Source organism: Panicum virgatum, chromosome 3N (assembly GCF_016808335.1).
Source record: "Panicum virgatum strain AP13 chromosome 3N, P.virgatum_v5, whole genome shotgun sequence".
Lineage (NCBI taxonomy): Eukaryota > Viridiplantae > Streptophyta > Magnoliopsida > Poales > Poaceae > Panicum > Panicum virgatum.
Genome location: NC_053147.1, coordinates 6,508,171 through 6,528,612, shown reverse-complemented (window position 1 = coordinate 6,528,612; position 20,442 = coordinate 6,508,171). Strand labels below are relative to the sequence as shown.

General features: G+C 47.0%; 2 protein-coding genes across 3 annotated transcripts; both read left to right on the top strand.

The window, feature by feature from the left end:
* Positions 1-3,281: 3,281 nt before the first annotated feature.
* Positions 3,282-4,731, top strand: LOC120667106 (putative 12-oxophytodienoate reductase 5). The gene has a single exon (XM_039947140.1). It carries the CDS (start codon positions 3,375-3,377, stop codon positions 4,485-4,487), a length of 1,113 nt encoding a protein of 370 aa, XP_039803074.1. The 5' UTR covers positions 3,282-3,374; the 3' UTR covers positions 4,488-4,731.
* A 5,871-nt stretch (positions 4,732-10,602) lies between these two features.
* On the top strand, positions 10,603-20,315 carry LOC120667105 (methionine S-methyltransferase). Of its 2 annotated transcripts, none has more exons than XM_039947138.1 (12): positions 10,603-10,984; positions 15,149-15,342; positions 15,602-15,808; positions 15,893-15,988; positions 16,505-16,693; positions 16,849-17,037; positions 17,114-17,350; positions 17,441-17,575; positions 17,657-17,977; positions 18,095-18,274; positions 18,576-19,541; positions 19,638-20,315. In XM_039947138.1, exons 1-12 carry the CDS (start codon positions 10,684-10,686, stop codon positions 19,953-19,955), a joined length of 3,333 nt encoding a protein of 1,110 aa, XP_039803072.1. In that variant the 5' UTR covers positions 10,603-10,683; the 3' UTR covers positions 19,956-20,315. The 2 variants fall into 2 exon arrangements, with proteins under 2 accessions (XP_039803072.1, XP_039803073.1); XM_039947139.1 differs by lacking the exon at positions 10,603-10,984 and adding an exon at positions 13,555-13,911.
* The last annotated feature ends 127 nt before the right edge of the window (positions 20,316-20,442 follow it).

The window sequence follows — 20,442 nt, the reverse complement described above, 5'->3', positions numbered from 1 at the left end:
GTCTCACATCTCCATAACCATACCATTCCATTTCTAAATTACTGAAGTATAAGGACAATAATGTATCTCGCAAGTAACCGGCAATTACTCGGCTTCTAAAGTTTCCCTATATCTCGCGAGTGACAGGAGTCACTCGACTTCTATCGAGACTATTAAGCATAGCACTTCTATCGCCCTATACATACTAGTATAACTCAGGAATCCTAGGGAATCATGCAACTAGGGTTCCAAATAATTCCTACACATAATGCACAAGTAACAGGAACATATATATATATATGTGCCATAATTTAAAATAGAGGGATGTGCACCGGGGCTTGCCTTGTGCCTGCTGCTCAGTACTGGGGTTAGCCGGGCCTTGGGCCGGCTCCACGCGAACCTCCTGCTGTGGGGCTTGCCCTTGGGGCTCCTGTGGCTTCGCAACCACCTCGAATACGACCTCCTCCGCCGCGGCTACTACACGTATGCATATGCATATGACATGAGAATGCATGCATGAGTTTATAAAAAAATATAAGTAAGAATAAACCAAACTAATTCTTAACAATCTGCCAACTAACCCTAACTGCACCCCCTCAGCTCAGCTATCACCGGTCAGACCGGTCCCCAACACCGGTCAGACCGGTCCCCCTTGACCTGACGTGATACCGGTCAGACCGGTCCATCAGACCGGTCAGACCGGTCCTACTCAGAGCAAAACCTAGGATTCCTTGGCGCTGCACAAATCGTCCATCGACTCCGGATATCTTCTAAGGGCTAGATCAGGAAACCACACATAACCTTCTAGGACAAGAGATCGATCCAAAAATCCTAATTTACCTTGAGTGAGTCCTTACCTCCCCACAATGACTATTCTACAGCACAAATTCTATCTAGGCCCTACCCTGAGATGCAAGCACAGGTTCATGCCCAAGGAAACTACCTAACTCTCCCTAGAACAAGAGATCAAATCAACCCACTAGCCATTACCTTGGGGTCCTTGCCTTAAGAGCTTGAATCCAAGCCAACCAAGGATGAAGCACTTGGAGAAGATGATTTTCCACACCCGATTGAAGCTCCCTTGGCCTTGGATCAATGGAGGATGGTTGGATTAGGGTCCTAGGGTTTGAGGTGAGAGTGGAGGAGGAAGAGAGCTCGGGCTCGGGCGGAGCACGGCTCTGGTGAGGGAAGAGAGTGGTTGGGGGAGAGAGAAGAGAATGATTTAAATGCTGTGGGGCCCAAAACCAACAGCTCGGTTTAGACCGGTCAGACCGGTCGCCCGTACCGGTCAGACCGGTCCGGGCTGATCTGGCCCAGACTGCCAGAAAACTATTGGTTTGATTATTGGTCGCGAGATTTGGAGCTAATGACGGTGATTAATTCAATTAATTCATGGATTAACACCTGAGTGTTACAATCCTACCCATAGCGCTTGATGCTCATGCAGGAGAGAGTTAGGAAACTTCCTACTCTTTTGGACTTGAATGCCACAGAAAGTGACTTTGCTGCACTGGAGAGCGCTGGACCTCTTGATTTTTTTAATTGAATGAAATCAAGTAATATAAAGCTGGAAACTTTGACAATCAGCTTCCTGTTACCATATGCAAAAGATTACATTGTGAAAGCAATTTCCTAGGCGTGTTCCTGTCAAATAATCCAGCCCTGTGGCGCCTTGAAAAACTGTCTGATATAATTAATTAATGGTGCTATTGAAAAGAGGCGATCCAAGTAGTTTATGTGTAAAGCGACCAAATTTGTAGGAAGTCTCGCTTGTCGGATTTGTAGAAGTCCTCAACAGAGGTAATGATCTTACAATACCTGAACAGTGTGGCCTATGGAGCAACTGTTGCGGACAGAGAAAATCGAGTTTGATAAGAGAGAATCAGAGAAACACTCTTCAAAATGCGATGGAATGGTAGACCGAGATCATAACTCATCACGTTTCCGACAAAAAGAGAAAGATATGGCGGGGAAAAGGTGGCCATCCAACGGAGAACGAAGGAAATCATTTGTTTCAACTTGCTTCGGTCAGGGGTGGCGTCAGCGTCGTAATCGCTGCATCATTATGTTGGACTCATGACCATCATGTTCTGCTACAGTGCAGTAAGCAGTGACATGAGATGAGATGATGCGTTTAGTTGTCGGTCTGTTTGACTGATGGCCAATAGCCGCCGGCATGGCCCATGGGAGCTGCCTGCCTTCTTCCTCCCTCCTGGCGGCTGCTGCCGCTTTCCTCTTCAAATCATGGTGCCATTCTTTGGAGATGGATTTTACAAACTAATAACCGATCCCTTGGTTAACAATATTTTACTAGCATTTTCTAAGTTATCATTAAATGGAAGGTGTGGTTTGGCAATCCCCTCTGCTTTACAGTGGATCCAAAAAGTGTTGAGCAAAATCAGGGCATTACCATTTCCAGATCGGGCCTCTTGGAAAGTCAAAAGTGAATTATTAGTATTCCTAGAGTGGCAAAAATTTCAAATGAGCAGGATGGCCCACAAATAATATCTGCCTTAATTGTCGCTAACACCACTCTACATTGTCACCAAAGTGGAGAAAGAGATTACAATGCCATGATCGATGCCGGTTTGTACAGCATTTATGCACCGCTTGATGGTTCCTTTAAAAGAAAGAAGATAACTCCCCGCTTGGTGGCTTTCTACCATTACTCCGCACAGCACATTCTCCGCAGTACACCGACTGTTTTGATTTTGATTTAGGTCTCATTCTGTGGAAACAAAAGAATGATATGTACTAGTACTAAAGCATTTTGGCCCGGTCGATTGTAATTTATTATATTTTTACAAATTATAGCGGACTGCCAATCCTAGCCTCATGAGCATGAACGCATCGTTTTTGTTTTTGTTTTTTTGGTATTTTTGTCTTTTATGCAAGCATTGTTCAGGCCACCTATTAGTTCAGATTCTGAAAATTGTTGCAAAAGGAGAATGACATAAGCTGATAAGCCTAACAAGCATTGGAGGTGGCGGCGGCTATGGATTTCTTGGCAAACAATGAGCTACGGTTTGATTACTATTAGCCTATTAGGCATTCTATGTTTTGTAGTATTATAATTAACGGTGCCTAAGTGTATTCCTAGCTGCATATAGATATAGGTTGGAACACAATCCATTACCATGTAATTGCTGGCTGCATATCCCTCCGCACAATAATTATACAATACTAGCGGGTCGTTGGCTATCTTGAGATCGAATAAACTACTTGCACTATTCAGCTAGTGCTATTCCATATCAAAAAAAAAAAAAAACTGCCTGGATGCTATAAATCGAGCCTGCAAGTTTCTGCGCAGCTCACTCACCTCACCAGCTAAGTGCAGTGCTAGCTATAAGCTGCCGTTGTTCTTGAGGCAAGCAAGGTGCGATCGAGAGCGCGAGATGGAGGCGGCCATTCCTCTGCTGACGCCGTACAAGATGGGCGACTTCGAGCTCTCGCACCGGGTGGTGATGGCGCCGCTGACGAGGCAGCGCTCCTACGGCAACGTGCCGCAGCCGCACGCCGCCGTCTACTACTCGCAGCGCGCCACCAAGGGCGGCTTCATGATCACCGAGGCCACGGGCGTCTCCGACACGGCGCAGGGCTACGCCGACACCCCCGGCATCTGGACGGCCGAGCAGGTGGGCGCCTGGCGCCCCATCGTCGACGCCGTCCACGCCAAGGGCGCCGTCTTCTTCTGCCAGCTCTGGCACGTCGGCCGCGTCTCCACCACCGCGTTCCAGCCCGGCGGCGCGGCGCCCGTCTCCAGCACCGACCGCGCGGTGCCGCCGCAGAGGAGCTTCGACGGCCGCATGGAGGAGTTCTCCGCGCCGCGGCGGCTCGAGGCGCGCGAGATCCCCGCCGTCGTGGACGACTTCCGCCGCGCCGCGCGGAACGCCCTCGACGCCGGGTTCGACGGCGTCGAGATCCACGGCGCCAACGGCTACATCATCGAGCAGTTCCTCAAGGACAGCGCCAACGACCGCGCCGACGAGTACGGCGGCAGCCTCGAGCGGCGCTGCCGCTTCGCGCTCGAGGTCGTCCAGGCCGTCGCCGGCGAGGTCGGCGCGCGCCGCGTCGGGGTCCGCCTCTCGCCCTTCACGGACTACATGGACTGCCACGACTCCGACCCGGAGGCCCTGGCGAGCTACCTCGTCGGCAAGCTCAGCGCCGTCGGCGTGCTCTACTGCCACATGATCGAGCCCCGGATGGCGCTGGTGGACGGGCGGCGGCAGATCCCGCACCGGCTGCTGCCGTACCGGAAGGCGTTCCGGGGCACCTTCATCGCCGCCGGCGGGTACGACAGGGCGGAGGGGAACAAGGTGGTGGGCGAGGGGTACACGGACCTGGTGTCCTTCGGCCGGCTGTTCCTGGCGAACCCGGACCTCCCCAGGAGGTTCGAGCTCCCCGACGCGCCGCTCAACAAGTACGACCGCACCACCTTCTACACCTCCGACCCCGTCGTCGGCTACACCGACTACCCGTTCCTCGACGACGTCGTCCACGCCGCCTGATCGTCGTCCATCGACATGCATTATACCAGTCGTGTTACATACACGTCCTCTGCTCTTCCAGCGTCCTTCAAATTATCGACCCCGCGCGTCGTCGGCAACCTTGTACTCTGCTGCTTGATTGGTTCTGTGCCATGTTACGAGTGACAGACAGGAGGTGCAAAAAATAAATCAAGTTTGATCCGTAATTTTACAAGAGAATTGTTTTGTCGAAATTAAATGAATGGCAAAATTGCTCGTAGGTGCATCCATTTTGATGCTGGCAGTTCAGGTTATAAGGCAGCGTCCACCCCCGGATTTTCTTCTTCCTCCCTCCGTCCCTTGGCCGCCGGCGTTTCGCCTGCTCTCGGCGACGAGCGTGGCAGCGCCAGGCGGCCTCGAGGATCCCCATCCCCTCCGACGGCCTGATCGTGGTCGATGGCGCCGCCGCGCGTTCGGTCGGTCGACGCAGTGGCTGCCACCGGCGGTGTACATCCTGGTGACCTGGTGAGTGGTGACCTCTGCTCCGCTCCAAACTCAGCGCGAGGAAACCGTGAAGCGGCTGGTGCGCGAGCGCGAGCGCCACCGGCCGGCACAAACCAGCGAACAAGCGGAACTGGGAACTGCACCGACGGCCAAGAACTCGCTCGATCACGATTCGCGAACCAAGGAGAAGCGTAACTGGACGCTCATGGGGCTGGTCAATCGATGGTGACACAGCCTGGCCACCTCCGCGCAGCCATTGAAACCGACGCCGAGTTGAGGAATGGATAGCGCGACCTCCGTCGGCGGTGAACGAGCACGCCCGAACATCATCCCGCACGGGCGCCGGCGCCGTCGAGCTCGACGACGCCGCGCGCTGCCCCTCTCGGACACGGCCGCGCGCGCGGTCTCCTACGACGCACCGGCACCGCACGCGATCCCTCCGCCCGGTCGGGGATGGACTCGAGACCGTTCCACGCATGGAGCAGCCGGAACGCGGCGGCGCTCCGGAGGCGTCGCGACCCCGCGGGGGTGGACGGTAAATGAAATACCGTCCACCCCGGGGCGGTTCTCAGCCGTCGGATCACAATTGCACGGAGGATACTAGCGACCCAGATAGTTTTCAAGGGAGCGCCCTTCCCGTTCCCCCCCGTCCTGGTCCGAGTCCGACCACGCCGGCTCCCGATCAAGCGGAAGCTTCTAGAACCTTCGCGGCGGCACGCGCGAGATGGTGGTGCTCTGCTGCGTGTGAAGTCGACGGCGCCCGGCTCGTACTCGCCATCGGAGGAAATGGAGTTCCTGTACGTGTGCGATGCCTCCGAGGCCGCCGCCGTCGTGCCTGCCGCGCTCGCCGGCCGCCGCGCCTCCGAGCATGGTACTTTCGCTTAGCTGTCGCCTTTCGCTGAGGGTCGACAACGCTGTACAGTCTGGCTAGCGCCCGCTCGGGAAGCGCCCAGAAGCAGAAACGGCTGATCAGTCCATTGCTGACTGCAGGCGGCGAGAAGCAACAAGTTTGGTACAGTACCACTACTACCACTACCAACAGAGAAGAGGGCATGCCAATGACGGCGCACGGCCGCAGCACCAGCACCGAAGCACACCGTCCTCTTCAGGACCATGAATGGCGGAACGAGCACGTGTCGGCGTCTGCAGCGGCAGCAGGGGCGTTGGCCGTCGGCGGCGACGGACATGGCCGGCGCGGGCACGATCTCCGTCGGCTGTGAATGGGCACGCTCAGAGCATCCCGCACGCACGCCGCGCCACGGCCACGCGCCGCTTCCGACGGACTCGCCGCGCACCGCCCCTCACGGATCACGGACACGACGCCACTCGCCGGGAGACCTGGCCGACCTAACGGAGGCCTCCAGCAGGGCGGACGAGACGGTTCCCCCGCACCCGCAGGGAGCGGCCGGAACGCGGCGGCGTGGCGATCCCAGGGGTGGACGGTAAATGAATTACCGTCCACCCCCTGGGTGGTTCCTAGCCGTCGGATCACAATTGCACGGCCACGGCGCACGAAGCACCTTTTTCCCATTCCGACCCGTTCCGTTTTTTATTTTTGTCCGTCCGTTTTCGTATTTGTGGGATTCCGTTTCTATATTTACGGAAGTAGAAATGAGGTTTCTCCGTCCATTTCCGAGGAATCCCGTTTTTACATGGAATTGATCCGTATTTATTCCTATTTTCATCCCGTTTTTAATCTACATAAGATATGTCTAAAAATTGATATGTTCAAAAATATAACAATCACTAAGTATGCATATTAACATGTTAACACATGGCATACTAGTGAATATTGGACTAATAACTTCGTACGTGTATATTATTTTGTGACTTTGTTAATGTATACTGGAGAATATTTGATCGTGTTATTCTTTCCCGCTCAACGTCCGTATTGATTCGTTTCCGTATTTTCGCGTAACCCGATCCCGTTTCCGTACCCGTATTTTTCGAACCTGATCCCGTTTCCGCCAAAAAAAAAATATAGAAACGAAAAGTAGAAATGAGATTTTTCCGTTTGTTTCCGTCTGTTTTCATCGCTTTTTCATCGCTAGTCATAGCGCACCGCCCGGGGCGGGCGTCCGCCGTCTCTCCCGAGCAAGCTGAAGGTTCTAGAACCTTCGCGGCGGTGGTGCTCTGGTGCACGTGATTGAAGTCGGTGGACGGTGGCGCACGCCTCCTCCTCGTCGTCGCCGGACACGGACGAGGAGACGGAGTTCCTGGCTTCTTGTATGAGTGCGCCGACACCGTAGCCGTTGCCCGTTACCGGCTTACAGGCCCTCCTCCGCCTCCGAGGTGACTAGGTGAGGGCTTGAGGGGCTTTACTCCGACCACGTCGTGCTAGATTTCGTTGTGGGCCGGCCGGTGATTCAAATAAAGCTTGCGCCGCCTCCATCGATGATTATGTCGCCATGGTCTTGCGTTTCCGGCAGAAGAGAGATGACTAGCTAGTTTACTACTACTGAATCCAGCTAGATGTGTGTGTTATGATCCTACCAAGCTGCGGATGAAATCCACAAGAGGAGGAGAGGATTTGGGTTGGGGAAGAACAGAGGAGGGAGGAGGACGCCGCCAGGAAGACGACCGGTTGATTCTGTTCAGAATGTTTAGAATACTGTTCATACATGTCTCTCTTCTAAAGATGGCAACGAGTAAAATCCGCGCGGATATCAACTTCATAAACCTGTACCCGCATGTTAAAATCCGTGCTCGCGCCCGCTACCCGCAACAGGTAGAAAATGATACCTGTACCGGCTATCCGCGGATACCCGCATACCCGCGGGTACGCCCACATACTCGCAAGTTTTAGAAAATCAAGCACAGAAGCACATTTTAATAGCATATAAATATTAATATACACCTCTATATCTCAACATTAATAAATTATAACCTAATAATCAACACGCCAACACCATTTATTTGAGGAAACAAATAAATCTTAACAAATAAATGAACTAGTCTCATGCATAATACATCACAAGAGTCATTGTTTGCGGGTTTGTGGATTCAGATATCAATTTTTTAAACCCGTTTGAAGATAACTGTTGGGTTTAGAGTTGTACCCGTGCCCGTACCCGCGGGCACAAACTCAAACCCATATCCGCGCCCATCGAATTTGGTATCCGCGGGTACGCGGATATTTCATACCCATTGCCATCCCTGCGCTCTTTCTTCTTAACTCTCTACTATTTATACTACGGTTAACCCGGCCCATGCGGCCCAACTAGACAGGAAAACAGGCCCAAACATCTACTCGTCAAATTCCGCTTCCACTCTTGGCGCCCTCCGTTCTGCCCGCTCCAGCAGACGTCTTGCGCGCTTAGCAGCCTTCCGGTTCATGACATTTCCTCCCCCTTGAGACGCAGCTTGACCCCAAGCTGGAGCAGAAGGAAACCGGCGACGAAGATCCAGCTCATCTTCCCAAGTGCAGAGAGCTGAAGGTGAATCCTATTGGACGAAAAGGCGACGAACAGCTGAATTACCTTGCTGGTGAAATGCTTCCTGCAAGATGGTAATCGGCAGAGGAGTATGAGAAGGATCCACACAAACACAAGAAAGATCAGTGCTGACTAACTTCTCAGATGATATGGGCCTCTTGAGTTGAGAAACGTGGATCACCGGATGGATTTGAGCAGTGTCCGGTAAGTCCAACTTATAAGCAACCGAACCAACTCGCTGTAAAACTTTAAAGGGACCATAATATTTGAAAGAGAGCTTGTTATTACTGCGAGAGGCAACATACGACTGGATGTGTGGTTGGAGTTTGAGATAAACCATATCACCCACAGTGAACTCACGCTCAGATCGATGAGCATCTGCCTGAGCCTTCATGCGTTGTTGTGCGCGTAACAGGTGTTGCTGAATCAACTTTGTCAGAATATCGCGCTCTTTCAACCAACTTGCCAGATCAGGAACAGTACAGTCCAGCGGATTTGTGATGCCAAAATGACGGGGTGGATGACCATATAAAACCTCAAATGGAGTACGACCGAGAGCAGTATGAAATGAGGTGTTATACCAATATTCCGCAAGGGAGAGCCACTTACTCCAATCTCGGGGACAGGCATGAACAGAACACCATAAGAAAGCCTCCAGACACTGATTAAGACGTTCAGTCTGGCCATTCGTTTGGGGATGATAAGAAGAGCTCATCAATAATTTTGTCAGTGAGCTTGAACAATTCCTGCCACAAATGACTAGTAAATATGCGATCTCAGTCTGAAATGATGGCGTCAGGCAACCCATGGAGCTTGTAGATATGTGCGAAGTACAGCTTAGCAACGGACAGTGCAGTAAAAGGATGAGCTAGGGGGATGAAATGACCATATTTAGTGAATTTGTCCACCACCATAAGAATAGCATTATAAGATTGAGATTTGGGCAACCCTTTCGATGAAATCCAAGCTAACCACGGACCAAGCTTTCTCAGGAACTGACAGAGGTTGAAGAAGCCCAGGCAATCTCACATGTTCAGACTTTGCTTGTTGACAAACTTCACAAAACTGAACAAAAGCTGTCACAAAAGCCTTCATCTTGGGCCAAGCAAACAGAGCTTTGATCCGGTGATAAGTTGACTGAATACCAGAATGGCCACCCACAACACTGGAATGAAGGGACTGAAGAATATGATTTTGAGCCAAGGAGTTACTGCCCACGACAAGATATATATATATATATATATATATATATATATATATATATATATATATATATATATATATATATCTGTGTGTGTGTGTGTGTGTGTGTAGGCTACCTGCAATCAACGTCAGGAATAGGAATACATACGAAAAGGCAACTTGCAACGGGTAGGCATGCGTGGTGCAGAGCATCAACATCAATGGACTTGAGGCCGGGGTAGTAGATGTATATGCATACATATGTGTCATTGTCAAAGTTAATAGAAAACAGATATACTAATATACTAGTATTATATATATAGGTTTTGTACCGCGGAAGAAGATCACCAGCCAGCCGGTTGCTTAATTTGGTTGGCGGGAGTATGCTCACAGCAACCGATAACAAAATTACCTCTATTTTTAAACCTAAGTTGATTTGATTTTGTATTCATGAGCTAAACATCGTTCCGTCTGTAATAGTTTTGAGCGAATTTATAGAAAAAAAGTGAACGCATGCATCCACGCCATGAATCAGTTTCAGTCACATCCACCACCATGAAATATGTTGCTATTTAAATCCATGTGTGTGTATAAATATCCAATATTAAAAGTCACATCCACCATGAATCGGTTGATGGCTTGATGACAAGAGCCACATATATAAGGCTCTGTTTAGTTCAAAAGCAAATTTTTTTTGCGAAAGAATCTTTCTAATTTGAAGTACTAAATGAAGTCTATTTACAAAATTTTTTGCACAGATGAGTTGTAAATCGCGAGACGAATCTAATGATGCTAATTATTTCATGATTAATTTATAATTAGCGGATGATTATTGTAGCATCACTGTTGCAAATCATAGATTAAGTAGGCTCATTAAATTCGTCTCGTGATTTACAGCCCATCCATACAAAAAATTTTGTAAATAGACTTCATTTATTACTCCATGCATGTGTCGAAATATTCAATATGACGATTTTTTTTTTGCGTTTACGAGATTTTTACGGAGTGGGAACTGCAGGGTCTAAATCCATGCCGTGCAGGCAGGCTCTCTCCAACCACGGCCTCTGTCGCTGCTGCCTCGCAGCTCGCTCCCTCTCTTGATCTCCATCCATCCATCCATGGGCAGCGTGGGCGTGGAGGAGGATGCCAAGGCCGTCGTGGAGCTCTTCCTCCAGCGGTGCGCGCCCTCCGGCGACGCCGCCTACGTCGAGCTCAGGGCCCTGCTCGCGCGCCTCCACGACCCCGCCACCAGGCGCCAGGAGCGCGTCTTCCTCGCCGCGCTCCGCCGCCGGCAGCAATCGTCGTCGTCGGACGGCGGGCAGGACTTCTTCCGGCGGTTCGGCTTCCGCATCCAGGAGCTGCTCCTGCACGACAACGACGTCGCCGCCTCCGCCTTCCGCTCCGCCGCCTCCTCTCCAGGTATTGCATCGTCCTTGCTGCTCATCGATCATTCACTCTCAGACGAACACCAGCCAATCGGGTGCTATCTCATGCTCTTTGCCCATCGATCATTGACGAGCATCATTCTCATTAGCCAGTCAGGTGCTCGTGCTCTGCCGACCGACCGATCACTTTCAGCTTGCAAATTGCAAATGCTGAATTAAGATGAACTATTTTTTTTTATCTTTTATAGAGGAGATGAATTGGAAGAAGCTTCTAACATCTTTATACTAGCTTATTAGTTCATTTTAAAGAATCACTAACACGCTGTAAATCGCAGTCTTAGCTAGCAACCTTCCATGAGCTCAGCCAAATATCCCCCCAAAAGTTTTCTTGAAACCACAGGGCCAGAGTCAACTACTCCAGGCCCGAATCCATGTCTAGCGTGTAGGGTCCAGAGATGGAAGGAGATGAGCGCGCACGCAGTTTTTTCCCCTCTCTGAACAAGCCAATAAACTGTGTCTCCTTTTTCTGGAAGAGGACACAGTGCAAACTAAGCTGTCGAATCAAATGTCAGTGTCACCAGAAGTAAATAAATCTTGCATGCCACTGCTAGTTGTGTTTAAATAGTGTAAACGCAAAACCCAAAATTTTTGTAAATCACTTGTACGGTGTACTAAATGTAGTCAAAAAATAAATCACATTACAAAAATGGACTGTAAATCGCGAGACGAATCTAATGAGCCTAATTAGGAAGTGATTAGAAACTAAATTGCTACAGTAATGATACAATAAACATGTTCTAATGATCCTATAATTAGGCTCATTAGATTCGCCTCGTAGTTTACAGACGAGATCTGTAATTAGTCTACATTTAATACTTTAAATATTGAAGATTCTCTTGTAAAAATGTAAAAATACAAAGTTAACTAAATACACCCTTAGTAGTTAACTGAACACGATGCAACAAGTACCCTTTTCCCCAACATGACTAGCTAAAATTAAAGATCCACCAATAAATCAGCTGGCAGCAGGCCGACGAACTCTGAACACAAGAAAAAAAAGAAGGAAGGAATGCTAGCGGTCCGTCCTGTCGACGACAGAGACACCCGATCGATCGATATAGATCGGCATCTATACACACACATGGTTCACACGTATCATCACTAGCTAGCTACAGGAAATGACAGGAAAATGATAGAGGGTGACCGGAGAAAATTCAATCGCCGGTGGTGAACCTTTCCACAGGCCAGATCATTCAGAGTCAACTAGCCATTGCATCTCATGGCTGACCACTAAAATGACCACTGCACTGCTACTGCTTCCACCGTATCGCCACACAAAATTCGAGTGCGCCTCTTGACTCGGCACATCGCCTTCGCACTTTTTTGTTTGCTTTGCCCTGCGCCGATGCCTGTACGGCATCGACACGCTTAATCTTCTTTTGATTACGACAAGCTGATCGACATACTTGATGCTTGTATCTACTTGATAGCTATATTTTATCTTGACACAATAATTAAGAAAAATAATTTTACTTATTATATAATAAATGTTACACATATTTTTTGTTGATCCTTCAATATTTTAACTGAGAACTACTCGTTACTAGCTAGTGTTATTTATTGATATAGCACATATCAATTGCAAATATAGCTATCATTTCTGAACATTTGAGTTTTTGAAATATAGCTATCAAAAGTGAATAGAGGGAGTCGATATGATACAACCTCGTCTCTACAAATTAAACAACATACTTGATGCTTTATTTGCTTGAGCTGAAACCACTGACCCGTCGAGTATCATATCCATTGAACGCTTCTTTTCGTTAGTGTCCTCGTGATCCACGGGAATCCAGAGAATATTGGAGGAACATTTCTTTTAACAAAAAGTTAGATATGGACCACGGTGCAAAAGCAAGATGGCTACCCGCTACCCCTTGTCGACTTTTGGCAACTCACCGAACCCACGTGCTATACGCCATTGAATTTTTGAGGTACCAACAAAACAAATATATCTCTTTCATCAAAAAAAGTTCAGAGATAGGCGTGCAGTTACTCACAAAAAAAGAAATAAAAGGAGAAATTTACACGTACAATTGTATTTTTTATTATCCATATAGGTCAGAATTTATTCATCACTTGTGTAAAATGCATGTGTGAAAGCTCAAGAAGATTTTTGGTACCAAACTCCTGCTTCCATTAAAAAATTATAGTGTTTTTCTCTCACACAAAATCAACATCAACGACCCGCCAACAGTTAGCCGATAGTATTATTTTTTTACAATAAATCAGCACTAACTACCAGCCTACTGACCACAACTAGCCGAACAGAGTGTCTGCAATAAGACGTGCATCCGTTCAATCCCACGAGGCCACGAGTACGTCAAATGCCGGTTCAAACAAATCAAATCCAATGAACTGTGGCTGACATGTAGGCCCTGGTTGGTAAACTTGCGGTTGTTAAAAGGTAAACAGAATCTTGGAGAATTGACGTGTTTACCCTGGTCCCTCCCCGCGGACCCCACATTGCGGCACCGGCAGCGTGGCCTCGTCGGCCCGCCACCGCCTATAAAAGCAGAGCAGGCACCCTCCCCGCCATTTTTTCCCCTCCTCTCCGTCTCCTTCCTTCCACCCCCGACTCGAACCATCCATCCATCTCCATTTCTCTTATCTGCAAACCTAGCCCACCAACCAATCCAGGCCGAGGCCGAATGGCGGCGCCAGGGGGCGAGGACAAGGACGTCGATGCCTTCCTGGCGGACTGCACGCCCTCGGGCGACGCCGCGTACGGCGCCGCCAAGGCCGTGCTCGAGCGCCTCCACGCCCCCGCCACCCGCCCCGCCGCGCGCCGCCTCCTCGGCGCCGTCCGCCGGCGGTTCGCCGTCGACCCCGCCGCGGGGGAGGACTGCTTCCGCACCTTCCACTTCCGCATCCACGACGTCCTCCTAGACCCACACGTACAAGGTGCTACCTCCTTTGCATCCGCCATCTCTTAATACCCCCTCGCGCCACCGATCTCTTGTCAAGGGGTTTATCTCGTGTTGATAAATCTAGATAAAATCCGGACTCCGTGCCCGCTTTTGATCAAATCTCGGGCCAATGTCGCATTTTCGTCTATAAATTTCACAGCTTGTCACCGGTAATCTGGTGGTAAGCTCCCGCGATAGTTTATTGCTAAAAAATACTCTTTTTATTGCGGTAGTTTCAGTAGCTTAGTTGTTGATTGTTGTGGTAATTAGTAGATACGATGAGGGTGGAATGACATACCAGACGCCCATGTGTTTTCATGAGGAACCAAAGAAAAAAAAGATCGCAATTATTTCTTCAATGCTCTAGTGCGACAATGATCTTGTTGGTTCCGATTCCCCTGCATCTTCTAGAAGCAGGGTAGCCTCTGATTCTGCCCTGGTACCAACCATGTGGCCCATACGTAATGCACTAATGCTGTTGTAAGCATTTCATATTGCTACAAGGATTTATGTGTATATATCTGGAGAGTTTGGGTTTCATGTGCATGATCCAGGGGAGAATATGCCTTGGCTGTTGAATAATTTAGACTCCCTGCTTGTCTTTTATTGGGAGAAAAGGCAGCTGTCTTGCTTCATCTGTCTACCAGTTCTTTTTTTTTAAAAAAATGTTTATATTCTATGACTTCAGCCTTGCTTCAGAATTAAAATACGCCTCCTAGTGCAAGGCATGTTGCAAGGATGTCTCACTCTGAACACATTAAATTAGAAATGTTTGATCTCTTTAGTTCACACTTTCCCTGTGCCCAGTTGAGTGCCTCTAGCCTCTAGGCATTCCCGTTGTATAAGCTCGAATTTTGGGTGTAGTAGTAAGATTTTGTCCTGCTTATTATCATATGAAAAAAACTTGCAAGCATGGACTGGATAGCCTATCAAGGTCTAGTTATCGTCCTAACACAAAAATTAGGACATACGAGCACTCTGCCTTTACCTAGTTTACTTTCGTTGGATTGAGAAGAGAGTCGTTGCATTTGAACAACCATAACCTATGAGATCCTTACACTATCTTGAGTTCATGACCAGACAGGGGTTCTCTCCTTTGTATTTGGGTGTATAAACTGCCGTCTCTCATGGCTTTGGCCCACTGACACAAGCTTCCAGTAAACTAGTGCATGAATGCTATCAAGGATCTAGCACCTTGTTTTTGTCATAACAAATTTATAAACTGCTTTCAGGTTTCCAACAAAGGAGGAAGCTGACAATGATGGAGATACCTAGCATCTTCATTCCTGAAGATTGGTCCTTCACTTTCTATGAGGGCCTCAATCGGCATCCAGATTCCATTTTTAGGGATAAGACGGTAGCAGAGCTGGGATGTGGCAATGGTTGGATTTCCATTGCTCTTGCAGAAAAGTGGTCTCCTTTGAAGGTTGGCCTCTCGTTTCCTCTCAACATTTTATTGTCTGCTTAATTCCTCAATGGTGCATAAGCTAATCTTGCAGTAGGATTTACTCATGTTACAACTTACAATGATCTAACTTGTTTAGTGCACCCAAGGAAACCACACCCACTGAATCAAATTTTTTGCTTGCATTCAGCTTCACAGGACCCTGACATTATAACAAGTTGCTGGGCATATTTCTTTTTGTTGGAATCCAATCTAATCATTTCTCTTTTATTTGTTGAAGGTCTATGGCTTGGATATAAACCCAAGAGCTGTGAAGATTGCGTGGATAAACCTGTACTTGAATGCATTAGATGATGATGGTCTCCCAATCTATGACAGCGAGGGGAAAACATTGCTTGATAGAGTTGAATTCTATGAATCTGATCTTCTTTCTTACTGTAGAGACAACAAGATTGAGCTTGATCGCATTGTTGGATGCATACCACAGGTGCATGCAACTGTCCCCATGTTTGCCAAATTGAAATGAAAGAAGAAGAATAAAAAGGCTTACTCCCAATATATCTTATTTCAGATCCTTAACCCAAATCCAGAGGCAATGTCAAAGATTATAACCGAAAATTCAAGCGAGGAATTTTTGTACTCCTTGAGTAACTACTGTGCACTTCAGGTTAGCTTAAGGATGCCTTACATGTATTCATCACTCAATCAAAATGCAGTTTCAAGCATTAAACTCAAGCCATGCTATTTAATTATATTGATTTGTCTTCAAGTTTTTTCTTGATCTGGAGTTAGGATCAGGAGTAATTCTATCTATGCACATTTTTTTTATGCAGCTATATTTTTTAGTGTGCATGTTTAAACAAATGTTGTTGAAACACCAAATTAAGTGTACGTGCTTTTTAATGAAAATAGCTGCATTGAATTTTATTGATAAACTACTAGCAAGTACACAGTTGTTTTGTAAGCAAGTGCAGCAAGACAAGCTGAATCTCTTATAAGTTATAATAACTTTGGACTTTGAATCTTCTATCAAGTTGCAGTTAGCACTGTTTTCTAAAAATGATTGGAACAAATGTTGTGCATAGGGTTACTCTACTCATGTCAATATTACTTAAATGACTACAAGGACTTTTGTCTCTCCATATTTCGTGTTTATGAACACGTCATATCTTTCTGCATCCAGGGTTTCGTTGAAGATCAATTTGGCCTCGGGTTGATTGCACGGGCAGTTGAAGAAGGGATAGCTGTCATAAAGCCTTCAGGTATTATGGTATTCAACATGGGAGGTCGACCAGGACAAGGTGTCTGTGAACGTCTATTTGAACGCCGGGGATTTCATATCACAAAGCTCTGGCAAACCAAAATTATGCAGGTAGTAAGGCAGTGGGACACTAGAAATAATTATCCGTATCAGCAATATGTTCTGGTTTTGGTCTGCTAGGGCATATAGTTTCATTTATTTCTTGATACTTTATATTGCAGTGCTATTTTTTCGGCATCATTACCAGTCATTTGCCTTATTTGCAGGCTGCTGACACAGATATTTCAGCTTTGGTTGAAATTGAGAAAAATAGCAGACATCGCTTTGAGTTCTTCATGGATCTTGTTGGGGATCAGCCTATATGTGCTCGCACTGCCTGGGCATATATGAAATCAGGTGGCCGCATTTCACATGCTTTGTCTGTGTATAGCTGTCAACTTCGCCAGCCCAACCAGGTTACTTCTGTTCTCTAATGATTTCTAAAAGCAGTAATATGACAATGGAAATAGTACTAACTATAAAACTTTTCAGGTGAAAAAAATATTTGAGTTTCTCAAAGATGGATTTCATGAAGTTAGCAGTTCCCTTGATTTATCCTTTGATGACGACTCTGTTGCTGATGAAAAAATTCCCTTCCTAGCATACCTAGCTAGTTTTTTGAAAGAGAATAAGTCCAATCCCTGTGAGCCACCAGCTGGATGTCTAAACTTTCGGAAACTTGTTGCCGGATTTATGAAGAGCTACCACCACATTCCTCTAACTCCTGATGTAAGTCTTGTCTAGATTCTCTCAAACTCTACCTATTCTATACTTCTGACCTATGATTCACATGACACTAATTTTTCTCCTGGTCATTAGAATGTAGTTGTGTTCCCTTCTCGTGCTGTGGCAATAGAAAATGCTCTTCAATTATTCTCTCCGGCACTTGCAATTGTTGATGAACATTTGACCAGACACTTGCCCAAGCAGTGGTTAACATCTTTAGCAATTGAGGTTACTTGCTTTCTCTACTATATCTTTGTTTATAGTCATGGATATGTTATTCCCCAACTCACTTTTTTTTTGAAAATTCAGGGAAGAGCAGAAAGTAACCATGCTGAAGGTACAGTCACTGTGATTGAGGCACCACGCCAGTCAGATTTGCTGATTGAGTTGATCAGGAAGCTGAAGCCTCAGGTTGTTGTTACTGGGATGGCTCAATTTGAGGCTATCACTAGTGCCGCTTTTGAGAACTTACTAAACGCAACAAAAGATGTTGGTTCCCGGTTATTCCTGGATATTTCAGAACATTTGGAGTTGTCCAGTCTGCCAAGCTCTAATGGTGTCTTGAAATATCTTGCCGGAAAGACCCTACCTTCCCATGCAGCCATACTGTGCGGTTTAGTAAAGAACCAGGTGCCTGTAACTTTAACACAGCATTGAATTCCACTAGTACTCTAGACTGCATGGTGTTATTGATCAACCTGAAATTTTTGTTCGTACTTGCTTTCTGATTCTGGATTAAACTTGTAGGTTTATTCAGATCTGGAAGTTGCTTTTGCCATATCTGAAGATGCAGCTGTATATAAAGCATTATCGCAAACTATTGAGTTATTGGAAGGTCACACTTCTCTGATCAGCCAGCACTATTATGGCTGCCTCTTTCATGAGCTTCTGGCATTTCAAATTGCTGACCGGCATCCACAACAAGAGGTAAACAGGGCTTAAGTCCAACTCAGCCTCACCCATAACCCATCCTTGCTATTTTCATGTTCAATGGTTTCTCTTTTTAATGATTAATGAACATTTCCCTTAGCATGAATCATATAGTCCTTCAATCTTCACGTAGTTGGGTAATACCTACTATTGAATAGGACACTTTATTGTGTTTTTCAATGATTTTTGTCTAATTGTGACTTAAAAGTAATAAAGCATAGCCAGAAGTCCAAGGATATTTTGTGACCTTAATAGTTTCCTTTATTTGTTGCCTTATTTATCCCTTTCTCTTTTTCAGAGACAACCTGCAGAAGTGATACCTCAGCAGATGATAGGATTTTCTGATCCAGCTATGTCTATCCTAAAGGCAGCTGAATTTTTCGTTCCTGATTCAAATGAATCCAGTGTCATTCATATGGATTTAGATCGCAGCTTCCTGCCAGTTCCTTCTGCAGTGAATGCCTCTGTCTTCGAAAGTTTTGTCAGGCAAAACATAACTGATTCTGAGACCGATGTCCATTCCAGCATCCAGCAGCTGGTGAAAGATAGCTATGGTTTATCGGTAGATGGTTGTTCTGAAATTATCTACGGCAATACCTCTCTTGCACTCTTCAACAAGCTTGTTCTTTGCTGCATGCAAGAACAAGGCACCTTGCTTTTTCCCTTGGGCACCAATGGCAATTACATTTCTGCGGCAAAGTTTATGAACGCAAGCACCTTGACTATACCAACAACTTTTAGTTCAGGATTCAAGATTGAGCCAAAGGTTTTATCTGACACTCTTAAAAATGTATCTCGGCCATGGGTGTATATTTCTGGCCCCACGATCAACCCTACTGGTTTTCTGTACAGTGACAGTGACATTAAAGTGCTGCTCTCTGTCTGTGCTGAATATGGAGCTAGGGTAGTGATAGATACCTCCGCCTCAGGCCTGGAGTACCAAACGGATGGCTGGAGTCGATGGAATCTGGAAGGATGTCTTTCTTCATTGAAAAGTTCAAAGCCATCATTTTCTGTAGTCCTGCTGGGAGAGCTGTCGTTTCAGCTGATCGCATCAGGGCATGACTTTGGGTTTGTGGTTTTGAGCGACTCATCCTTGGCTGACACATTTCATAGTTTCCCTAGCTTGAGTCGGCCGCACAGCACATTGAAGTACACTTTCAAGAAGCTACTTGGCCTGAAGAACCAGAAGGATCAGCATTTCTCCGATCTAATGGTGGAGCAGCAGGAGGAGCTGAAGAGTCGTTCCAACCACTTAATTATGGTTAGTCTGTGGTATATGCTGAGCATTCTCCTGTAGGTTCTATGTTTCCCAGCCATGTTTGACATTTTCTCTGTGTCACCATTGTACAATGAACAGACGCTGCAGGGCTGTGGCTGGGACGTTGCCAGCGGTTGCGGTGGCATCTCGATGCTAGCCAAGCCGACTGCCTACATCGGGAAGTACTTCAAAGCTGATGGCTTTGAGGGCAAGCTGGATGCGAGCAACATCAGGGAAGCCATCCTCAGAGCCACGGAGCTGTGCATAAACAGCAGCTCGTGGACCGGGATACCCGACTACTGCCGGTTCAGCTTTGCACTGGAGAGCAGCGAATTTGAGCGCGCAATGGGATGCATAACTCGGTTCAAGGAGTTGGTTCTTGGAGGCGATGCCCAGGCTCAGATGAACGGTAACTGACGGATCAGGCTGGCAGTTGGTCTATTGCCTCCAATCCATCACCGTTCTGGGTGGCAATCCATCCATTGTTTGAAAACCTTGCCTTAGTGCTATGAAGTAGAAGTATCATTGTTGAGGGAAATATCAAATATATGCAAAGGAATAATGGCAGAAAGAAATGCCTTCTGTGAATTGAGTGTGTTGGCCGCTCACTTCGGCCATTCAGCTCTGTTGTAATCTTGTTTCTCGCTATTGCCGAGGCGCCTTGCGCGTTGTGTAAAACTTCCTCTACCTTGAATTAAAAAATACTTCCTCTAACTTAATAAAAAAGAGACAATTCTCTTGCGCATTCGATAAAAAAAGAATTGAGTGTGTTGGCTACATGCCGTTTCTGAAGTTTTTTCTGTCCGGCCTAGAATTCTCTTGCTCTCCCTTGTTGTGTTAAAGTCGGGTTATTCTTTCAACTTATTTTTCTATTTATATAGGAATAGATGTATTTTTACATTAA

Excerpts from the sequence above, each read along its gene's own strand:
- LOC120667106 (XM_039947140.1), top strand. The coding sequence starts at position 3,375 with ATGGAGGCGGCCATTCCTCTGCTGACGCCGTACAAGATGGGCGACTTC.
- LOC120667105 (XM_039947138.1), top strand. The coding sequence starts at position 10,684 with ATGGGCAGCGTGGGCGTGGAGGAGGATGCCAAGGCCGTCGTGGAGCTC. Across the intron at positions 15,343-15,601 it reads AAAAGTGGTCTCCTTTGAAG|GTCTATGGCTTGGATATAAA; the intron begins GTTGGCCTCTCG and ends TATTTGTTGAAG. Across the intron at positions 17,351-17,440 it reads ACATTCCTCTAACTCCTGAT|AATGTAGTTGTGTTCCCTTC; the intron begins GTAAGTCTTGTC and ends CCTGGTCATTAG.